General features: G+C 57.9%; 3 protein-coding genes across 10 annotated transcripts in view; 2 read left to right on the plus strand and 1 right to left on the minus strand.

Moving 5' to 3' along the window:
• The window catches only part of LOC139673810 (zinc finger protein 850-like), a 1,066,517-nt gene that overhangs the window by 989,985 nt on the left and 57,563 nt on the right, over positions 1-18,969 (minus strand). The gene's annotated exons all lie outside the window — the stretch shown is intronic.
• LOC139673839 (class I histocompatibility antigen, F10 alpha chain-like) lies at positions 1,519-6,482 on the plus strand. 8 transcript variants are annotated; one of them, XM_071559700.1, is made up of 8 exons: positions 1,519-1,626; positions 3,630-3,893; positions 4,733-5,008; positions 5,118-5,390; positions 5,506-5,613; positions 5,712-5,750; positions 5,877-5,909; positions 6,179-6,482. In XM_071559700.1, exons 1-7 carry the CDS (start codon positions 1,551-1,553, stop codon positions 5,888-5,890), a joined length of 1,050 nt encoding a protein of 349 aa, XP_071415801.1. In that variant the 5' UTR covers positions 1,519-1,550; the 3' UTR covers positions 5,891-5,909; positions 6,179-6,482. The 8 variants fall into 8 exon arrangements, with proteins under 8 accessions (XP_071415801.1, XP_071415800.1, XP_071415802.1 ...); XM_071559699.1 differs by having other exon boundaries at positions 6,242-6,482; XM_071559701.1 differs by having other exon boundaries at positions 6,245-6,482.
• Positions 13,607-18,568, plus strand: LOC139673821 (uncharacterized). Its single transcript, XM_071559641.1, has 3 exons — positions 13,607-13,715; positions 15,103-15,167; positions 15,253-18,568. Exon 3 carries the CDS (start codon positions 15,814-15,816, stop codon positions 17,416-17,418), a length of 1,605 nt encoding a protein of 534 aa, XP_071415742.1. The 5' UTR covers positions 13,607-13,715; positions 15,103-15,167; positions 15,253-15,813; the 3' UTR covers positions 17,419-18,568.

Below are 18,969 nucleotides of genomic sequence, written 5' to 3' on the forward strand. Positions count from 1 at the left end.
TGCCCGGAGCCGCCCCTTGAGCATTCCCAGCCCTGGCGATGTACCCGGAGCCGCCCCTTGGAGCATTCCCACCCTGGCGATGTGCCCGGCTCCGGGAGCGCAGGGAATCGCTGCTATTCCGACCCGGCTGGAGCTCCGTGTGCCCCTGAGCTGGAGCGACTGTGCCCTGCGGAGGAGCCCAGGATGGGGCAGAGACCCCCCCGCAGCCCGGGAGGAGCCCAGGCCGGAGCAGGGGATGCCCCAAGGAGGCCGAGCCCCCGCGGGAGCCCCTGCAGAGCCCCAGGAGCAAAGCCCTGGTGTCCAGGGCAGCCCCCCCGGCCCAGCGGGGCGGGTTTAACCCCAAACTCTGCAGCCAAGCCTGTCCCGGGGCAGCGGCCGCTCCGTGACAGCGACACGGCCCGGAGCGGTGCCGGCAGGGACTGAGGGCAGGGGGGCACAGGGACCCTCCAGCGCCCCTCGCTGCCCACGGGGGAAAACGAACGTTCCGGGCGGTGACATCCAGGGCAGGAACCAGCCATGCCATGGCCCTCGGCTGCTCCCTGTCCCCGGGGCCATTCCCTGTCCCTGGCCATCCCTTGTCTCTAGGCATTCCCTTTTCCTGGCCATTCCCTATTCCTGGCTATTCCCTATCCTTAGCCATTCCCTATCCCTGGCCATTCCCTGTCCCTGAGCTCTGCAGGGCCGGGGGTGTCAGTGGGACCCGGGAGGTCCTGGCTCGGCCCTGGCTCACAACTGCGGCCCCGGCCAGGCCCGAGGGGACCTGGGGGAGAACAACCCTGAGCCCCAGCTGGGCCAGAGCCACCCAGTTCCACCCAGTGGGGCCCAGGACACTCCCAGCATGGGCTCAGTGCCTCCCAGTCACCTCCAGTGTCGCCCCACTCACTCCCGTATGATCCCAGTCCCCTCCAGCATGATCTCAGGTGCCCTCAGCATGGTCTCACCTGCCCTCAGATGCTCCCAGTCACTCCCAGTATGATGCCAGTATGACCCCAGCCACCCTCAATGTGGTCCCAGTTGTTCCCAGTACGATCTCTGTCACCCCATTCTGGTCCCGGTGTATCCCGGTGCCCCAGTCTATCCCACTCCACCCCAGTCCATCCCAGCCTGTCCCGCTCCGTCCCGGTCCCTTCCCGGCACCGCCGCCCTTTCCCGATCCCGCCCCCGAACCAGCGGGTTGAAGGCCGAGTTTCACCGCAGGGCGCGAGAGTTCAGCCCAGCCCGGCCCGGGGGTCCCGCAATTCGTGGCCGTGGAGGGTCCCAGCGTGTCCCGGGGGGATCCAGAGGGGTCCCAGGAGGGGTCCCTAAGGGGATCCAGGTGAATTCCCGGGAATTTCCCCTTCCCGCCTCCCCCGCGCTCCCTCGGACACTTTCGCCTTCCCGTCTCACAACCTGCGCCACCGGGATCAGCCCGGAGACCGATGACGTCACAGGCAGATCGGGCTTCCATTGGCGATCGGGAAACAGCGGAGCCAATCGCGCGGCCGGAGGCGATTCTGTGGGCGGGGCCTGTTCCGGGTCCGGGCCCGGCGGGGCCGCAGCGGAGCAGCGCGATGGCCCCAGCGCTGGGTCTGGGGGCGCTCCTGGGGTTCCTGGGGCTCCTGGGGGATCCGGGGGGGGCGACGGAGGGTAAGTGGGACCCTCGGAGGGGGGAGCTCCTGAACTGCCATTCCCGGGCACTGGGACCCCCCAAAACCCCCATTCCCGGGCACTGGGACCCCCCCTCCCCCGCAGCCCCAGGACCCCTCTAGACCCCCTTATCCGCACTGGGAACCTTGAACGTCCATTCCTGGGTACGGGAAACCTCCTGAACCGCAATTCCTGGACAGGGGGACCCCGTTGAACTTTCTTTCCCGCGAAGGGAACCTCCCCCAAACCCTATTCCCAGAAGGGAGGCCCCCTGATACCCCATTTCTGCCCACGGGAAACCCCTTGAGCCCCCATTCCTGGGCACTGGGACCACCCTGCACCCCCTTATCTGGCACTGGGACCCCTTGGATCCCCATTCCTGGGCATTGGGACACCCTGAACCACCTTATTCCTCACTGAGACCACCTGAACCCCCATTTCCAAACACGGGGACCCCCCTGCACCCCATCCCCGGCTCCAGGACCCCCAGAACCCCTTTACTCTGAACAAATACCCCCCTGCAATCCCTTTTCCAGCCATCCTGCCTCTCCCAGCCCCCTGATCCTCCCTTTTCTTTGACCCTTGGACCCCCTGAATCCCTATTCCTGCCCTTCCCAGCCCTCAGATCCCACTTTCCTCAACACTGGGGACCCCTGGACTGCCCTTTCCTGGGCACAGGGACCCCCTGGGCCCTCTGTCTCTCCTTTCCCAGTCCCATCCCCGCCTTTTACTTGAACCCTGGACCCTTCCTGACTCTCTTGGCTCTCCCAATTCCACTTTCTTGACCCTTGCACCTCCCAAACCTGCCAATCTGAGAGTCCTCCCAGTTCTTCACTCTCTGCTCTTCCTGCAGGGGGTCCCAGGCACTGGAACCCCCTTGGCCACAATTTCTGGGCATTGGGACCCCCCTTCACCCCCATTCCTGGGCATGAGGACTCTGCAGCCCCCTCATCTGGCACCAGGCCCCCCCTATACCCGGTTCTCCTGTACCAGTACCCCCCTGCACCCCCTTTCCTGGCCATCCCACCTCTTCCAGACCCTCCTTTTCCTTGATCCTAAGACCCCCTGACCCGCACTCCAGCTTTTCCCAGCCTGAAGTCCCTCCTTTCATCTACACCAAACACCTCCAGGACCCCCATTCCCAGCCATGCGGTGTCTTCCTTTCTTGTGACCTCTGTTTTCTCGACACTGGGGATGCCTGGACCCCCATTTTCCTGGGAACAGAGACCCCTGGACTTCCCATTCCACCTCTCCCAGTCCCTGCACCCACCATTCCTTTATCCTTGGATCCCCTTGGATCCCATCTTGTTCAGCACCAGGATCCCTCTGACCCCCCCTTATCCTGCACCAGTATCACCCTGTGGCCCTTTTCCAGCCATCCCACCTCTTCCATCCCCCCTTTTCCTTGACCCTGGGACCCCCTGAACCCCCATTCCTGGGCATGGGGACTCCCCTGCGTGTCTCATTCAGCACCCAGACCCCCATAACCCTTGTTTTGGGGGACTAGGACCCCCTGCACATCCTTGCTGAGCACTTTGACCCCCCTGTACCCCCTTTCCTGGGCACAGGCACCCTCCTACACCCCCCTGTGTACCAGCAAGACTCCCCTGAACTTCCATTCCCATACACTGGGACCCCCCTACAGCCCCTTATCCTGCACCAATACCCTCTGCACTCCCTTTCCCAGCCATTCCGGGTCTCCTCACCCTCTGACCCCCTTTCCCTGACTCTGAGGGCCCCTGGATCCCCCATTCCTGGACACAGGAACCTCTTGGACTCCCTGTTCCACCTCTCCCAATCCCTGTACCCTCGTTTTCCTTGAGTCTGGGACTCCCCTGAGCCCCCAGTCCTGTGCAGTGGGACCCCCTTGCAGCCCCTACCCCGGCACCGACACTCCCTGCACCAACTGCCCTGGGATCCCCAAAGCCCTTCCTGGCTCTGTCAGCTCTCCCTTTCCTTTACCCTTGACCCCCCAGTTCCCCCAAATCTCTGTGTCCCCCCAGTTCTCCACTCCCTGTGGTACCAGCACATGACGGTGTCAGAGCCCAGCCCGGGGGTCCCCCAATTCCTGGCCGTGGGATTCCTGGATGGGATCCCCTTTATGCGCTATGACAGTGAGCGGGGCCGGATGGAGCCACAGACGCCGTGGATGGAGAAGGGACCTGAGCCAGGATTTTGGGATGGAGAGACCAAGATCGCTGAGGTGCACCAGCACTGGGCTGCCGACAGCCTGGAGACACTGCGGGTCCGGTACAACCATAGCAGGGGTAAGTGGGGACAGCTGGGAATTGGAGAGTTCCATGGGGCTGGGCTGGGATCTGTGGGGCTGAGATGTGATCCATAGTGCTAAAAGAGATCTCTGGGCTGGAGGAGGATCTTTGGGTCTGGGATAGGATCTGTGGGGCTGGGATGGGATCTGTGGGCCTGGGGGGGATCTGTGGGTCTCATGAGGATCTGTGGAACTGGGATGAGATTTGTGGGGCTGATGGACATTTTTGGGGCTGGAATGGGATCTGTTGTGCTATGAGAGATGTGTGGGCTGGAGGGGGATCTTTGGGGCTGGGGAGGATCTGTGGGTCTGAGATGGGATCTATGGGGCTGAGGTGCATCTGTGGGGCTGGGATGTATCTGTGGGGTTGAGTTGCAATCCATGGTGCTATGGGAGATCTCTGGGCTGGAGAGGGAATCTTTGGGGCTAGGGGAGATCTGTAGGGCTGGGGTGCATCTCTGGGGCTGGGATGTGTATCTGTGGGGCTGAGATGGAACCTGTGAAGCTGGGATGAATCTGTGGGCCTGGGGGACCTGAGGGGCTGGGGGGAATCTGTGGGGCTGGGCTGGGATCTTTGGGACTAGGAGCGATCTGTGGGGCTGGGCTGGGATTTGTGGGTCTCGGGGGCATCTGTGAGTCTGGAATGGGATCTGTGGGGCTGGGTTGGGACTTGTGGGGCATTTGTGGGGCTGGGGGTGATCTGTGGGGCTAGGTGGAAATCCATAGGGATCCAAGGGGCTGGGATGAGGCTCTGTGGGTGTCCATCACACTCTGGATGGGGCTCTGTGGGGCTGGGACACAATTCCATGGATCTCTGTGGGTCTGTTTGCCCCCCAGGTCTCCACACACTGCAGTGGGTTTCTGGCTGTGACCTCCTGTCCGATGGGACTGTCCAGGGATCGGACCGGTATGGCTACGACGGGCGGGATTTCCTCTCCTCCGAGCTGGGATCCAAGAACTTCGTGGCGGCCGACGTCGCTGCCCAGGTCACCAAGAGGAAAGGGGAATACGAACGGATTGAGGTGGAGGAGTGGACAAAATACCTGGGGCTCACCTGTCCAGAATGGCTCCAGATATTCATCAGATACGGGCAGGAGGCGCTGGAGCGCAAAGGTGGGAATGGAATTCCCATCAAAATGTGAAATTTGAGAATGGAGGACTTGGAAATGTGGTAATTTGCATGGGAATTCCATGGTTGGATGTCACCATTATCCCATTCCAGAGCCCCCCGATGTCCATGTCTCCGGCAAAGAGGAACACGGGATCCTGACGTTGTCCTGCCACGCGTACGGATTCTACCCCGGGATCATCGGGATCAGCTGGATGAAAGGGAATGAAATCTGGGATCAGGAGATGGAGTGGGGCGGGATCGTTCCCAACAGCGACGGCACCTTCCACAGCCGGGCCAGGATCGAGGCGCTGCTGGGGGAGTGGGAGCAGTACCGGTGCCGGGTGGAGCACGCCGGGATGCCGGAGCCCGGGATCTTTGCCTGGGGTGAGGCTGGGAATGCGGAATGTGGGAACTGGGAATTTGGGAACTGGGAATTTGGGAATGTGGAGAAGTGAGATGGGGGTTTGTCTCTCCCTCCTCACACTTCCACCCTTCCCAGAGCCAGAATCCAACTGGAATTCCACCCCAGTGGTGGTTGCCCTGTCCGTCATCGCTGCCATCATCATCATCAGCCTCATGGGATTCGGCGTCTGGAAGTTCCAATCCGGTAACTCATGGGATGGGGGTTGGGAAGGGGCACAGATCCACCTGACAGCATTCCAGGGATCCTGTGCCACAGGTGCTGATCCTGCTTTATTTCCATAGGGAACAGGGAGAGGAATGGATACAACACAACGCCTATGAGTGAGTACCAGCAGTGTGTCTGGATACAAATCCAGATCCTCTCCATGTGGATCCAGTGATGGATCCCAGGATGGATCCAGGTATGTGATCCAGGCCAGAATCTCATGGATCTTCTGTTTTCCACAGGAGCAGATGTGTGAACCGGCGGCTCCCCTGCAGGTATGGAGTGGGATCCAGGTGGGATTCCAGAGGGGAATCAGAGCATAGTGGATGGAGCAGGATTGGGATGGGATTCCAAATCAGGGCAGGATTCCAGAGTGAGATCAGAAGGAATTCTGGAGTGGGATCAGGGCTGGATTATGGAGCAGGATCAGGCTGGCTGGATAAAGGGGGATAGAAGTGGGATTCCACAGTTGGATTGGGTGGGATGGGTGGAGCAAGATGATGATGGATTTCAGCGGAGCTCCTGCTCTCTGTGGGCTCCACAGCTGGATCGATCCCATGGGATGGGGACAGGGACATGGTGACTCTGTCCCCCACTCTCATCGCAGCAGGAATCGCCACCTGAGCAATCCATGGAGCTGGATCCAGCCCCTTCCCTCTTCCTGAGGAAGGCCGGGAGCTGGTGGCAGAGCTCATCCTGCATCTCTCACCCACCCTGGCACCCCGGGCCTCTTCCCAATGGATCAACTTCCTGCTTTTTCATGTCTGAAAGCCAAGAACCACAGTTATTCCCAATTCTTCAATTAAATCTCCTGTTTTGGCAATAAATTCTTATCCCCTCCTCTGGCATCTGGCAGTTCCTTTTTGGGAACCAGGAATGGCAATGGGGACATGAAGAATGGGAATAGGGATATGGAGACACTCGGGACAGGAATGGGGACACAGCAGTTTGGGGACACCAGGAACTGGGAGTGGGGACACCAGGAATGGGATGGGAACACCGGGAATGGGAACAGGGACACAATGGGGACAGGGATGGGGAGACTGGGAGCAGGTTGGAGACACCAGGAACTGGGAGTGGGGCATCAGAATTGGGATAGGAACCCTAGAAATGGGAATGGGGACAGGGATTGGGACACCAGAAATGGGAACGGGGCCATCGGCAGCAGGTTGTGAACAGCAGGAATGGGAATGGGAACGACAGGAATTGGAATGAGGACAGGAATGGGAACACCAGGAGACAACGGGACTGGGATGAAAACACCAGGAACGGGAATGGGGACAGGGATGGAGACCCCAGAGGTGGAGGTGTCCCAGGTTTTAGTTTGGGATCTCCTGTAATCCCCCAAACCACCATGAGGGCACAGACACCAATAACGGGACTGGGCTGGGGCCGATCACGGACGGGGCAGGGGCGAGCGGAGCAGGGGACGGTCCCACGGGAACTGCTCGGGAATGGGCAGAGTAAAAGGTGATGCTGCTCCCGGCTCTGCTCCTCTCTGGCTGTGAACCTGCTATGGGAGCTCCCCCAGCTCCTGCAGCCCAGAGCAGCTGCCTGTTCCCATCTGGAACAGCTGTGTGTTCCCACCTGGAGCTGTTGCCCCTGCAGCTCTAAGAGCTCATTCTATCCCTCACTAGTACAGCTTATTAGTGCCTCTCTAGAAAATTCCCAAAGTGGACTTTATCCCTCTTTGGGAAGAGTTTCAACAGACAGGAGTTTGTATCAGTTCATTTTGGAGATATGTCCAGAATTAAGATAATCACAGTACAAATAACCACAAACATCATTTATTGCAATACCAACTAGCAAAAGAGAATAAAAAGGAGTCACGGGCCGGCGGGGACCCCTCGGTGCCGCTTATCGAACCTTCACACCCCCCGGGGCCGCCCTGCTGATCGCTCGGGACAGCTCTTTGAGGTACCGGGTGGCACAACCCCCTTATCGCAAATGTTTTATTTTGTATATTTTTTCTGTATATGTTATTCTATTTACACCTCGTAGGTCCTGCTGTGCAGGTCCTTCAGTGACACGGGGCGGTGGAGACTCCCCAGTGCGGTTCTTTACTTGTATTTTATTCAATGTTTTGTATTTCGTTCACACTTCCCGTCCCTCGGTGCCGCCCTTCTGTCCCTGCCCAGTGATGCGGCTTTTTCGGGGACACCGAACACCGTCCGACCTCCACGGTGCCATCCCCGCCGCTCCCTCGGGGCAGCTCTTTTTAGATACGGAGCGGAGACCGCTCGGCGCAGGTTTTTAGTCCATTTATTTTATTGTCTCTAATCGATTGTATTCACAGCTCGCCTGTCCCGCTGTGCAGCTCCTTCAGTGACACGGGACGGCCGGGACCCCTCCGTGCCGGTCCCCAGCCCCTCACAGTCCCTGCTCCCTCGGGACAGCTCTTTTAGATCCGGGGCGGCGGGGACCCCCCGAGCGCGGCTTTTGATTCTATTGATTTTATTCTCTGTGCTTAATTCCAGTCACCCCTCGCCCTCCCCTCGGTGCGGCCCTTTGACAACACCCGAGAGCGGGTCCCTCGGGGCAGCTCTTTCGGTGACTCGGGAAGGCTCTTTTAGTGTATTTTATTCTACTTTCTATATTTTATTCCATTCCATTTTATTCCCGCACCCCACCCAGGGCGACTATTTCACCGCCGCTCCTCCTCGCCCGTCTCGCCGTGCAGTTCTTTCAGTTATCGGGTGGCGGAGACTCCCCCGGTGCGGCTCTTGGGTTTTACTTTGTTTTATCCTCTGCATTTTATTCTCTTCAGACCTCGCCCCCATCTCCCGTGACTCCCGACCGGGCCCGTCCCTTGGGGCGGCTCGTCAGTGCCGGCCGGGCCCCCTCAGTGCCGATTTCTGTTCCATTTCCTTCATTCTCTGCTTTGTATTCGCACTTCGCTCGTCCCGCGGGGCGGCTCTTCAGACACGGGGGGGGGACCGGGGACCCCTCGGTGAAGCGTTTTGTTTCACTTATTTTATTTTCTTTTCTGTAGTTTCCTCCATCCCCACCCCGCCGGTCCCTCGGGCAGCTCTTCCAGGCGCGGCCGGCGCAGACCCCCCGGGGCGGCTCTTTGGTTGTATTTCCCTCTGCTCTCTGTATTTCATTCCATCCCCTTCCGCCCGTCCCGCGGGGCGGCTCATTCAGTGCCAGGGCCTGGCGGGGACCCGGCGGGGCGGCTCCCCCAGGGCCCTTCTCCTTCTCCTCGTTCCCGCCGGGATTCCCCGCCCGCCCCTCCCCAGCACGACCCGGCGGTGCCGCTGCCGGAGCCGGAGCCGAGCCGGGCCCTTCCCAGTACTCCCAGTCTGCCCAGCCATCGCCGAGCGCCCCAGGGAGGGCTTCGACTGGGGACGGCATGGGAGCTGCTGGGGGGTCTCACCGCGGTTCTCTTTGGTTTGTTCTTCCTAAGCTGGGAAAAACACATTTTTGGAGTTTTCTGCCACAAATGTGTTCCCTCCTCCACTCACCCAAAGGGATTTGGGGCTGTTTTCCCATTTTGGGGCGAATAAAACCAGTGCCATAAGTCTGGGCAGGACGCAGCATCCCTGCAGCCTGTGGAGCCTGTGCTGGCTTGTGCCTGGCAGTGGAATAAAGCGGGTCAGGGACCAATGAATCAGTGGTTAATCAGCCAAATAAATTGCTCCTAATTAGGGGGCGGGAGAAAAGAGGCCCCAGGGCTTCTGCTGAATCGCTGCTCTACAGCCGGGTATGAGCCCCACAACACGGTATTTGTGTCTATTTCTAAATAGATCTGGCATTTCATTCATTAATTCTTGATATTTTATTCCTCTTTTATTGACATATTTTTGACTTTCTTAGAGATCAGTATCAACATCTTGCTCTTTCATTTTCCCCATTCTTGGGGAGCGAGGAGGTTTTTCCCTCTCAGTCTCTCGTGCTGCAGCTCCTTGTCCCTGCCCCGGTTTTCCTCCCTGTGCACACAAACCCCAGACCGGCCCCTCGGTGCCGTCCCCGGGCCGTCAGGGCGAGTCCCCCCGCACTGTGGGGCTGTGGCTGGGCAGGGAGCTCGGGCCCCGCTGCCAGTTCTCCCCAGGCCGGGCCAGCGCGGGGTCAGCGGGGCTTTGGCTCCCTATGCCCTCCCCCGTGTCCCAGCCCCGTGTCCCCAGCCCGGGTCTGTGTCCCCACCCTGTGCCCCCCCGGCTGTGCCGCCACATGCAGGACCAGGACGGCTGCAGGGTCTGAGCCCGACGGGGCAGGTGGGGGCTGCGGGGAGCCCCCCGTGCCCCCGGAGTGCAGGGACTGGGGGGTCGTGTCTGCTGGGCCCCCAGATTGGTGGGGGAGAGGAACTGGAGGGGGTGCTGATGGGGGTGGGGTGATGCCACCCCGCGGGTCCCCAAGGTCTGCTGAGGGTGGGCAAACTGAGGCCCGGACTGAGGGAGGAAGGGCTGGGGGGGCTTTTCTCGAGGCTCTGATTGGGGGTCCCACGCTGGGACCCCCAAAGGGGAGAGGAGAGGGTTTTTGGGGGACACTGAGCTCCTTCTGCTCCTGTGCAGAGGGATGTGCAGGGACGTGTCACCAGGGAGCTTTACCCCAGGACACCCTGCCTCGGGCTCTGGGGGTGGGGGGATGACGGGTGCTCTTGAGTACCCTCTTTTTCCATGCCCCTTCCTTGAACAGGATCTGGCATTCCAGAACATGGGGGGTCTTCACCGCAGCCCCCCCCACTGTCCTCTCGGGGCCCTGATGGCCACCCTGGCGCTGTCCCTTGTGCTGGCAGAGGAGTTGCCCCCAGGGGCTATTTGGGGGGACGCTGCCCCTTCCCCCCCGATCCCTGATGTCCCTGACGGGGCTCGGCATCCCCCTCTGCAGTGTCCTGGTGGGTGGCACAGAGGGCACAGCCCGCTTGTCCCAGCCTGAACGGCATCTCCGGGAGCTGCGCAGGATCCTGTGCCCCCCGCCAGGTCACCCACCCCCCCGGGGTCCCCTCAAGGCAGGGACAGGGTGTGACAGCCCGGGGAGAGCTCAGGGTCACACGGAGCCCGGAGAAAATGGGGCCGGGACAGACGGTAAGGGGGGAAGTGGGAGCCAAAGGGGGTGGATGTGGGAGCTGAGTAAGGGAATGTGGGAACCAGCGCTGCCATCCCTGTCCAACAATCACCTGCACAAACGAACGAGGCCCTTTCCTGGCTCTGCTCTCTGGTGGCCTCAAGCACCTGAGGAACAGGGAGCAAAATCCCCTGACACCCTCCCACGTCCCTTCCCGGGGGTTTCTTCTCCCCCCACCCCCGTGGGGTGTGTCCCACAGCTGCTTCCAGGGCTGCTGCAGCAGCACCTTTGGGGGGTCAGGGTTAGGGGTCCCTGAGAGCCCCGGATGCAGCCCCAGGTGAGCAAAGCCCCCCTGAGCACAGCCAGGGGTGTCCCTGCCCTGCTGCAGGGACAGACCCCCAGGCCCAGCACCACCTCTGCCCTCCCCAGCTCTGCCCCTCCTGCCCCTCCCTCTGCACTGGGCAAAGGGCACAGGAAACATCTGCATCCCCCTCCTGCTTCCCAGCCCAGGAACAGCTTTGGAGCTGCAGCTGCTGCTCAGCACCCACAGCTGGGGCTGCTTTTCTTTGCCCTCTTGTGCTGGGAGAGAGAAGGAGCCTTTCCCTGGAGCAGAGGCCCTGCCCAGGGCTGGGAAATGGTTCTGGGTGGGGAAGGCTGGTGGGTTCCATCCCCCTGACCCACAGGGGGCCGGTGGGGGAAGGGCTGGAGGGGCCCTTGGGAGGGGTTTGGGAGCTGCTGTGCCCCCACCCAGAGGAATCTCCTGGAGCTTTGATCCAAAACAGGCCTGGGGGTGGGTGGGAATCAACAAATCTGGGAGAGAGGAAAGGAGGGGAAATCTGTGAGGGAGAGACATTTCTGTGCCTCCATCACCATTTTCCCACCTCTTCCCCCCCCTCCCCCTTTGGTTTTCCCTCCAAAATGCCCCAAGCTGCAGCCTGGAGCAGGAGGGATTTGGGAATGGGGGACAGGAACAAAATGCTGCATCAGTGAAACCTTATTGAAAATTCCAGCATTTGGACAGGGAAAAATATCCTTTTGGGTCTTCCCTTTGCAAACACAGGCAGGGGGTCCTCACCTGGAAAATCTTTACCTGTGGGGGAAGTACCAGGTGCAGGGGCTGGGAATAATTTTATTCACTGTGGTGATTGTAGGAACACCTGCTGGGCATTGATGTGGGGGGTTTATAGAGTTTTAATAAGTACAGAAACCCTTTGCAGTTGCCACTGACTAGACAGCAGCAGCCACAGGTATTTCTGCTCTGTGTCAGTTGGTCCTTCTTTTGTTGGTTTTTTGAATTTTCATGCTTATAAACATTCCACAAATTGCTCCTATGGAGCTGTTTTGCTTTGCTGAGAAGAGCTGTGAGTGCCTGGGGGCATTATCAGCTCTCTGTGCTTTATTTTAGGAGCACAGGAGCATCCTGGCAAAGCCCTGGGCTGGAGCAGGAGCTGTGCAGGCCCCGGGAGCTCGGGGTGTTGTCCGAGCTGAGGTGGTGGCAGGAGGAGCTGAGGGTGCCCCTGTCCCCTCTGTGCCCCCCCAGGGGTGGCAGCGCCTTCCCCAGCCCTTCCTCCCTGTGGGCTGGCCTTGCCCAGCTGCCAGGCTGTGGCTCCAGGCCTGGCTGGCCCCGGGAGGGGCTGGCACTGCCTCCTGCTCCGGAGCAGCGCTGGGACCCCGGGGCACGTTCATCCCCCCGGGCTCTGCCTTGCCCAGGGTGCCCTGGGCGGGAGCACAGCCAGGCTGGTGCTGAGGGTGTCCCCAGGGCAGGAGCACCTGGGAGGGTCCCAGCCCCATGCTCAGCACCCTTCACCCCCCACCCTGGCCTGGTTTAACCCCGGGGGCAGCTGATCCCTCCCAGCTGCTCACACACTCTGCTCCACCCTGGGCTGGGGGACACAATCCAAGGGGGAAATGCCAATCCCCATGGGCTCAGCTGGGACAGTTTAATAAGAAAACCAAACCCAACCACATGATGGAAAAAGCCACAGGGGCTCCATCCCCAGCTCATTTTCCACCCCCCAAACTCACATTTTCCCCAGATTTGAGACACTTGGACCATTTCATGAAACAACCACCAATTCCCAAACTTGTCCCCTCCTTTTCCTTCATGTTTTTGGGTGTTAAGCCCAGTTTTGGGCCGGCCCTGGAACCTTCCAGCAGTTCCTGTTCATAGAGGTACAATGATTTATTTTCTCATGTATCCAAAACCTGGGGGGAAAAAAAATCAGAAAATTTCCGCAGTTTGTTTCAGCATCAAGAAAGAGGATAAAAGAGGATAATCCCAAAGCCTCAGGGGAGCAGGGCAAGGACTCCAACCCCTCTCCCTGAGCAGCAGCACCAACAACTGGCTGGGCCCCCCATTCCCAGCTCCCTGCCCCGCTGAGGGGGGAGGAGGAGAACTGGGAAGGAGGGAGGGGTGGGGGGAAGGGCTTGGTCGGGTTTAGTTCTCCTTCTCCTGCTCTCATTCCGGCAGTACCAATTTAATTCCCACGCCCACTGGGAGTCTGATTTGCCCGCGCTGGTGCTCGGGGAGGGATCTCTCCCGCTCCCCACGCCAAGGGCCGAGCCCCCCGTTGGATTTTCCCTGCCCTGCCCGCCGGCAAAGGGAGGGAGAGCGGCTTTCGTGGGTGCCGCCCCCAGGCAGGGCCCCCGCGCCCCCCGAGCTGTCCCGCAGCTCCCTCCTCAGCCGGCCCGGATCCATCTGCTGGCAGAGCCCGGGCAGCATCTCGGCGGCTCCGCAGGGCACTCGGGTGTGGGGGGGGAGCGGCACAGACGGCGCAGCGGGGCATGACGGGAGTTGTAGTACAGTGGAGTCTCAACATGGCGCGGGGCTCCGGGCTCCGCCCCGACCGCTGCAGTTCTGAACGCCGATTGGCTGCGAGCGGTGACGGGCGGGCGCGCCGGCCAATGGGAGCGGCGCAGGCGGAGGGCGGGACGTGGGAGCGCCACGTGGAGCGGAGAGGGGAGAGCGGCGAGTTTGGGGGGACTCGGGGCGGGTTTTGGGGGTCCCTCCTGCCCCTTCCCAGGCTGCGAGACCCCCCGTGCCGTGTGGGCCGTGACGGTGAAGGTGGAGAAGCCGGGTAAGCCCCTCCCCCCACCCGGGACTGCCGTCAGGGCCCTCCCAATACCCCCCAGAAATACCCCTGAGATCCCGAAACACCCACGTGGGACCCCCGAAACTCCCCCAGGATGCCCCAAATCCCCTCCTGGGCCCTTCAGAGTCCCCCGAAACACCCCAGAACCCCCTAAAACACCGCAGAGAACCTTCCAGACACTCAAAACCACCTCAGAGCCCCCCCCCCAGACTTTCGTCCAGACCCTGCAAACCGCCCCGGGCCCATCCAACCTCCCCACAGACCTCCCCAAGTTCCATCAACCTCAGGCTGAAACTTGCTGGTTTGAATTCCCTTGGCCTTAATCTGCATATTTTGGAGGGGGTTTTGCCTAATCTTGATGGTTTGGGGTTTTAGGGCATCTGTGCCAGGCACCTCCATTTGGGGGGATGGGAGGATCCCAGGATTTTCCAGCATCCAGGGATGCTCCCCAAGCAAAGCCTTTCGCAGCCCAGCAAGGGAGAGCCCCAGAACCTCAAAGTAGAGACACCAGAGAAGGGAAACTCTTGGCAGACCTTTTTTGGGCTTAAACTTCCTGGTTTGGGGTGACTGTTGTGGGTGCAGGGGGGACACAGTGCTGGGGAAGGGGGTTTGAAGGGGTCAGAGGGCCAAGGAAAGGCGGTCCAAGGGGACCCTGTGCCAAGGAAAAGGGGGTCCAGGAGAGGGGGTCGTGGGCTAAGGAGGCCCAGAGTAGCCAGAAAAAGGGGTTCAAGGGGCCCCCCAGTGTTTCAAAAAGGGGGGGTCTGTGGTCTGGAAAATGCAGGATTGGGGGTCCCAGGGGTCTCAGAGCGAAGGAAAAGCGGGAAGTGGGGGCGTGAAGAGGTGGAATGGCCAGGAAAGGGGGTGCAGGGGGAGTGTTGGTGCAGGATAAGGGGGTGCAGGGGCATCTCAGTGCCTGGGAATGGGGGAACAGCAGGGTCCCAATGTCCAGGAAGGGCAGGACTGGGGGTGGGGAGAAGTGGTTGGAAAGTCCAGGGGGTCCCTGTGCCCAGAAAAGGGGAGTGCAAGGGGTGCCAGGGTAAAGGAAAAGGGAGTGTGGAGTCTGGGAGAGGCGGGATGGGTGGGAAAGACGGGGCAGGGAGGGGGGGTCCTAGAGTTAAAGAAACGGGGTCTGGTGTGAGGTGACCTGGGATGGCTGGGAATGGCGGCCGGAGGGTCCCTGGGATGAAAGAAAAGAGGGATCCAGGAGCTCAGAAAGGCAGGATGGGCAGGAAAGGGGGTGCAGGAGATCCTGGAGTGAGGAAAAGGGGTGTGTGGGGGCTGGAAAACCAGGAATGGCTGGGCAGGGGGATTCCAGTGCCCATGAAAAGGATGTTGTTGAAGTTTTAGTCTTAATGGAATTCTCTCTCCCTAGGAACATGGAATTTGGGAGCTTAGAAGTAGCCAACTTCTTTGAATTCCAACTTGACTGGTGAGAAGGTGAGGGGGGACAGAGAGGTGTCTGTGAGGGGCCCTTGGATTCTGCTACAGATCCCTTGTCCTGAGCCAGCTTTTCCATCTGCAGAGGAGTGTCTGAGTGCCAGCACTGCCAGCCCCTGTCCCCAGCCTGTCGTCCCTGACCAGAGGACGAGGAGAGGACTCTGCACTGCCAGAGGGTTCCACCCCATCCTCTTCTGTGACCTCCATCTCCCACCTGGGTTATTCGGAGGAGTCAGCACCTCACCTTTCCTCTTTGTTTTACTGGAGGATCCTGAGTGACTTCTCGGCCAGGCGAGGCACAGCAGCACCCCCTGCTGTCTGCAAATATAATTGCACCAAAGGAAGTAGAGACAAAATATTCAGTTTTGTTTAAAGGGTTTGTTCTTCTCCTTGGGGATACGGTGTAGTTGTTTGTTCTGTCCTAGTTTTGGTTATATATATATTTATATTTGTACTTAAGAATAGTTATCTTTTTTTCTATAATTTTTTCTGACTGAAACTCCTAAATTTCAAAGCTGGGGTGACTTTTGTGGGAGGCCCTTCTTTTCTGGTCCTTGTACATATCTTGGTTTTCTTCTAAACTGAGAGATTAATTGGCTCCCAACGTGCAGCTTGAGCAAAGAAGGGTAACTGTTCTTGTGCCACCATGTGGGCACTGAGTTTAGGGTCCATCAGGACCATCCTGTACAATTTATTGGCTTTTTGTTGGTACAAATTCACGCCAAAGGGCGTGGCAGGTTTAAGTCTCATTAACAAGTCAATGAGTAAAACCCAAATAGCTGCAATTATTATTGAGTTCTTACTCTGGATTTATGGTGCTATGAATTCAGTGCCTGTGGGTCTCATTTGGATGGTGTTCTCAAGGCTGTTTTCCTGCCCTAACCTAAAGTGTTACCTCTGGGGGTTTAGTGACAATGGTATTGACCCTTGGGAAGGAACACAGGGGAGTGTTTTCTCCCAACCCTTCACCCATTCCCCTCTCAGGTTTGCTACAATGGCTTTTGAGAAGCTCAAAGTCTCTCTGGATGCCAGAGATATCTTGCTCTTTGTGGCAAGTCTGCAAGCTTGTGTCATTATGGCCTGTCTCATGTTTGGAGGTAGGGCCAGGGCTTTTTGGGAGTGCACTCAGAGGCCCAGCCCAGCACAGGGGGAAAAAGAAGAGAGTAAAAGCCCTGATGTCACAGTGAAGGGGGAACAGCAAGAGAGTAAAACCCCTGATGTCACAGTGAAGGGGGAAAAGGAGGAGAATAAAACCCCTGATGTCACAGTGAAGGGGGAAAAGGAAGACAATAAAACCCCTGATGCCACAGTGACACAGGATGGGGCTAAATCAGAATCAGGATCCAAACCAATGGTAAGTGTCCTTATCCAGAAAAGGAAATATAAGACCAAACCAGCCCGTCCAGAGGATGATGAGGGGGCTGCTGCACCTTCACAGCAAGCAGACCCAGAGCCTGAGATCATCACTGAGTCATTGTCATTTGATAATCTCCGTAGTTTGCGGAAAGACATTGCTCGACACCCGGGCGAGCCCATCCCAACTTGGTTGATCCGAGTTTGGGACCTCATGGGTGAAACCTTACAACTGGATGGTGCTGAAGCCAGGTTTTTGGGGGCTCTGGCCCAGGATGTGGCTATTGAACAGGTTTTTGTGAGGGAATCAAAGCCCCTTTCACTCTGGGCACGACTTCTAACGAGTGTAAGAGAGACGCTGGTTTATGGAGAAATCCTGCAGGAACATCACATGAAGAAGACTTGGAAGACCATGGAAGAAGGAATTTTACGTCTGAGGGAGATGGCAGTGATGGACGTGCTTTTTGGAAGGGGTGGGCAAACCAATAATGACCCTGACAAGGTCAGATGCACACCATACATGTGGTGGATCCTTTCACGCACGGGGCCAGCTGAATACACCGAGTTCCTGGCATCCATCTACAGGGAAGAGAACCAAGAAACAGTGGGCGCTGTAGCAAATAAACTCTGGATATATGAAGGCATGACCCACAGCCCAATGCAGGCCCGTATTTCTGCTGTAGAGACATTGGTTGCAGAGGTAAAGAATGAGCAAAGGAAACTTAGAGAGGAGATGAGAGAGATTAGAGAAGAGATCAAGGAAAGCCTCCAAGTGGCACCAGTGCCATTCAGAACCTGGAAGGTCAGAGCCAGACGCCCCCCAGCTAGAGAAAGGGAACAGGCCTCATTAACTGAGATGTCGTATTTCCTGGCCAAACATGAGATAAATTTCCTGTAATGCACCTGAGAGGTTTGTTAGGGGAAACAGTTTGGTTTAACTCTGCCTCAAGCAAAGGCAAAGCCATTTGTGGGACTGTGTTTGCTCAAGGATGAGGTTGCACATGGTGGTTGATGCAGGAAGGTGGAGAAACACACTGTGTACCTGAAGGGGACCTTATCTCTGTAAACTCCCCACAGTACTGTACCTGTATGTCTGTATCTGCAAATGTGTATATACTTGAAATGTGTAAGTTTGATATGGGGTGTTGGTATGGAAGAGAATTCAGGGTGGATAATGGTGCAGTTTTGGCTGTTAGAGAAATTCCCTCTTCCTACCAGCACAGAATTTCAGGAGTTAAAGCCCAACCCCCATACCACTAGATTTAAAAAGAAGTAGCCAACTGCTTTGAATTCCAGCTTGATTGCTGAGGGGGTAACTGTAGAGGGAGAGGGGTTTGTTTTTCGGGGGAGTGGAACGACATCACTCTTCTTGGCCAGCTGCGGTGAGCGCAAGCCACCGTTTGCTGGACTCGTGAAGTTGTTTGGAGGGAGCCGAGTTGCCTGGTTTTGGCCACCCACGACCCCAGCTCAGCTCTGGTGCTCTGTGCTGCTAATCCGAGGGAGAGAAAGGGGAGAGCCCTGGCCACTGCCCTGGATTCTTGCTACAGATCCCTTTCCTGAGCCAACTTTCAGTCTGCGGAGGAGTGAGCACCAGCACCGCCAGCCCCTGTCCCCAGCCTCTCATCCCTGGGCAGAGGACAAGGAGAGGACTCTGCACTGCCTGCCAGAGGGTTCCACCCCATCCTCTTCTGTGGCCTCCATCTCCCACGGGAGTTATTTGGAGGAGTCGGCGCTTCACAGACCACCTTTCGTCTTTGTCTTACCAGAGAAACTGCGAGTCACTTCTCTGCCAGCCAAGGCTCGGCATCAGCCCCTGCTCCCATAAATACAATTGCACCAAGGGAGCAGAAACAAAAGATTCATTTAAAGGGATTTGTTCTTTTTTTTTTTCCTTTCAGGCTGCAGTGTAGTTGTTTTGTCCTAGTTTTGGTTATATATATTTGTAGTTAAGAACTGTTATTCTTTGTTCCTATACACTTTTTTTTTCTGATAAAAACTCCTAAATTTCAAAGCTGTGGTGATTTTTGGGGAAGCCCTTCTTTTCTGGTCCATAGAAATATCTTAGTTGTCTTCTAAACTAAGACAACCCTGCAGAGCATCACATCTGGTTTTGGTCTTGTGTGGGGGGCTGGCCCTGGGTGGACACCAGGGACCCACCACAGCTGCTCCCTCCCTCCTCTCTGCAGCTTGGCAGAGGACACAAAACACAACAAGGGATTCAGGAGTTAAAGGCTGGAGAGAGAGCACTTTAGGTGGAATTTTCAGTGGATTTAAGAGAATTTTGGGTGGATTTAAGGGAATTTTCTGTGAAGGTAAGAGGATTTTAGTGGAATCTTGAGGATTTGGAGTGAAATTCTGAGGATTCTAGGAAGGATTAAAGGTCTTTTGACTGGAATGATGAGATTTGGGGGCAATTAGGCATATGTTATGTGGAATTAAGTGAATTTGG

This window comes from Pithys albifrons, chromosome 7 (assembly GCF_047495875.1).
Source record: "Pithys albifrons albifrons isolate INPA30051 chromosome 7, PitAlb_v1, whole genome shotgun sequence".
Lineage (NCBI taxonomy): Eukaryota > Metazoa > Chordata > Aves > Passeriformes > Thamnophilidae > Pithys > Pithys albifrons.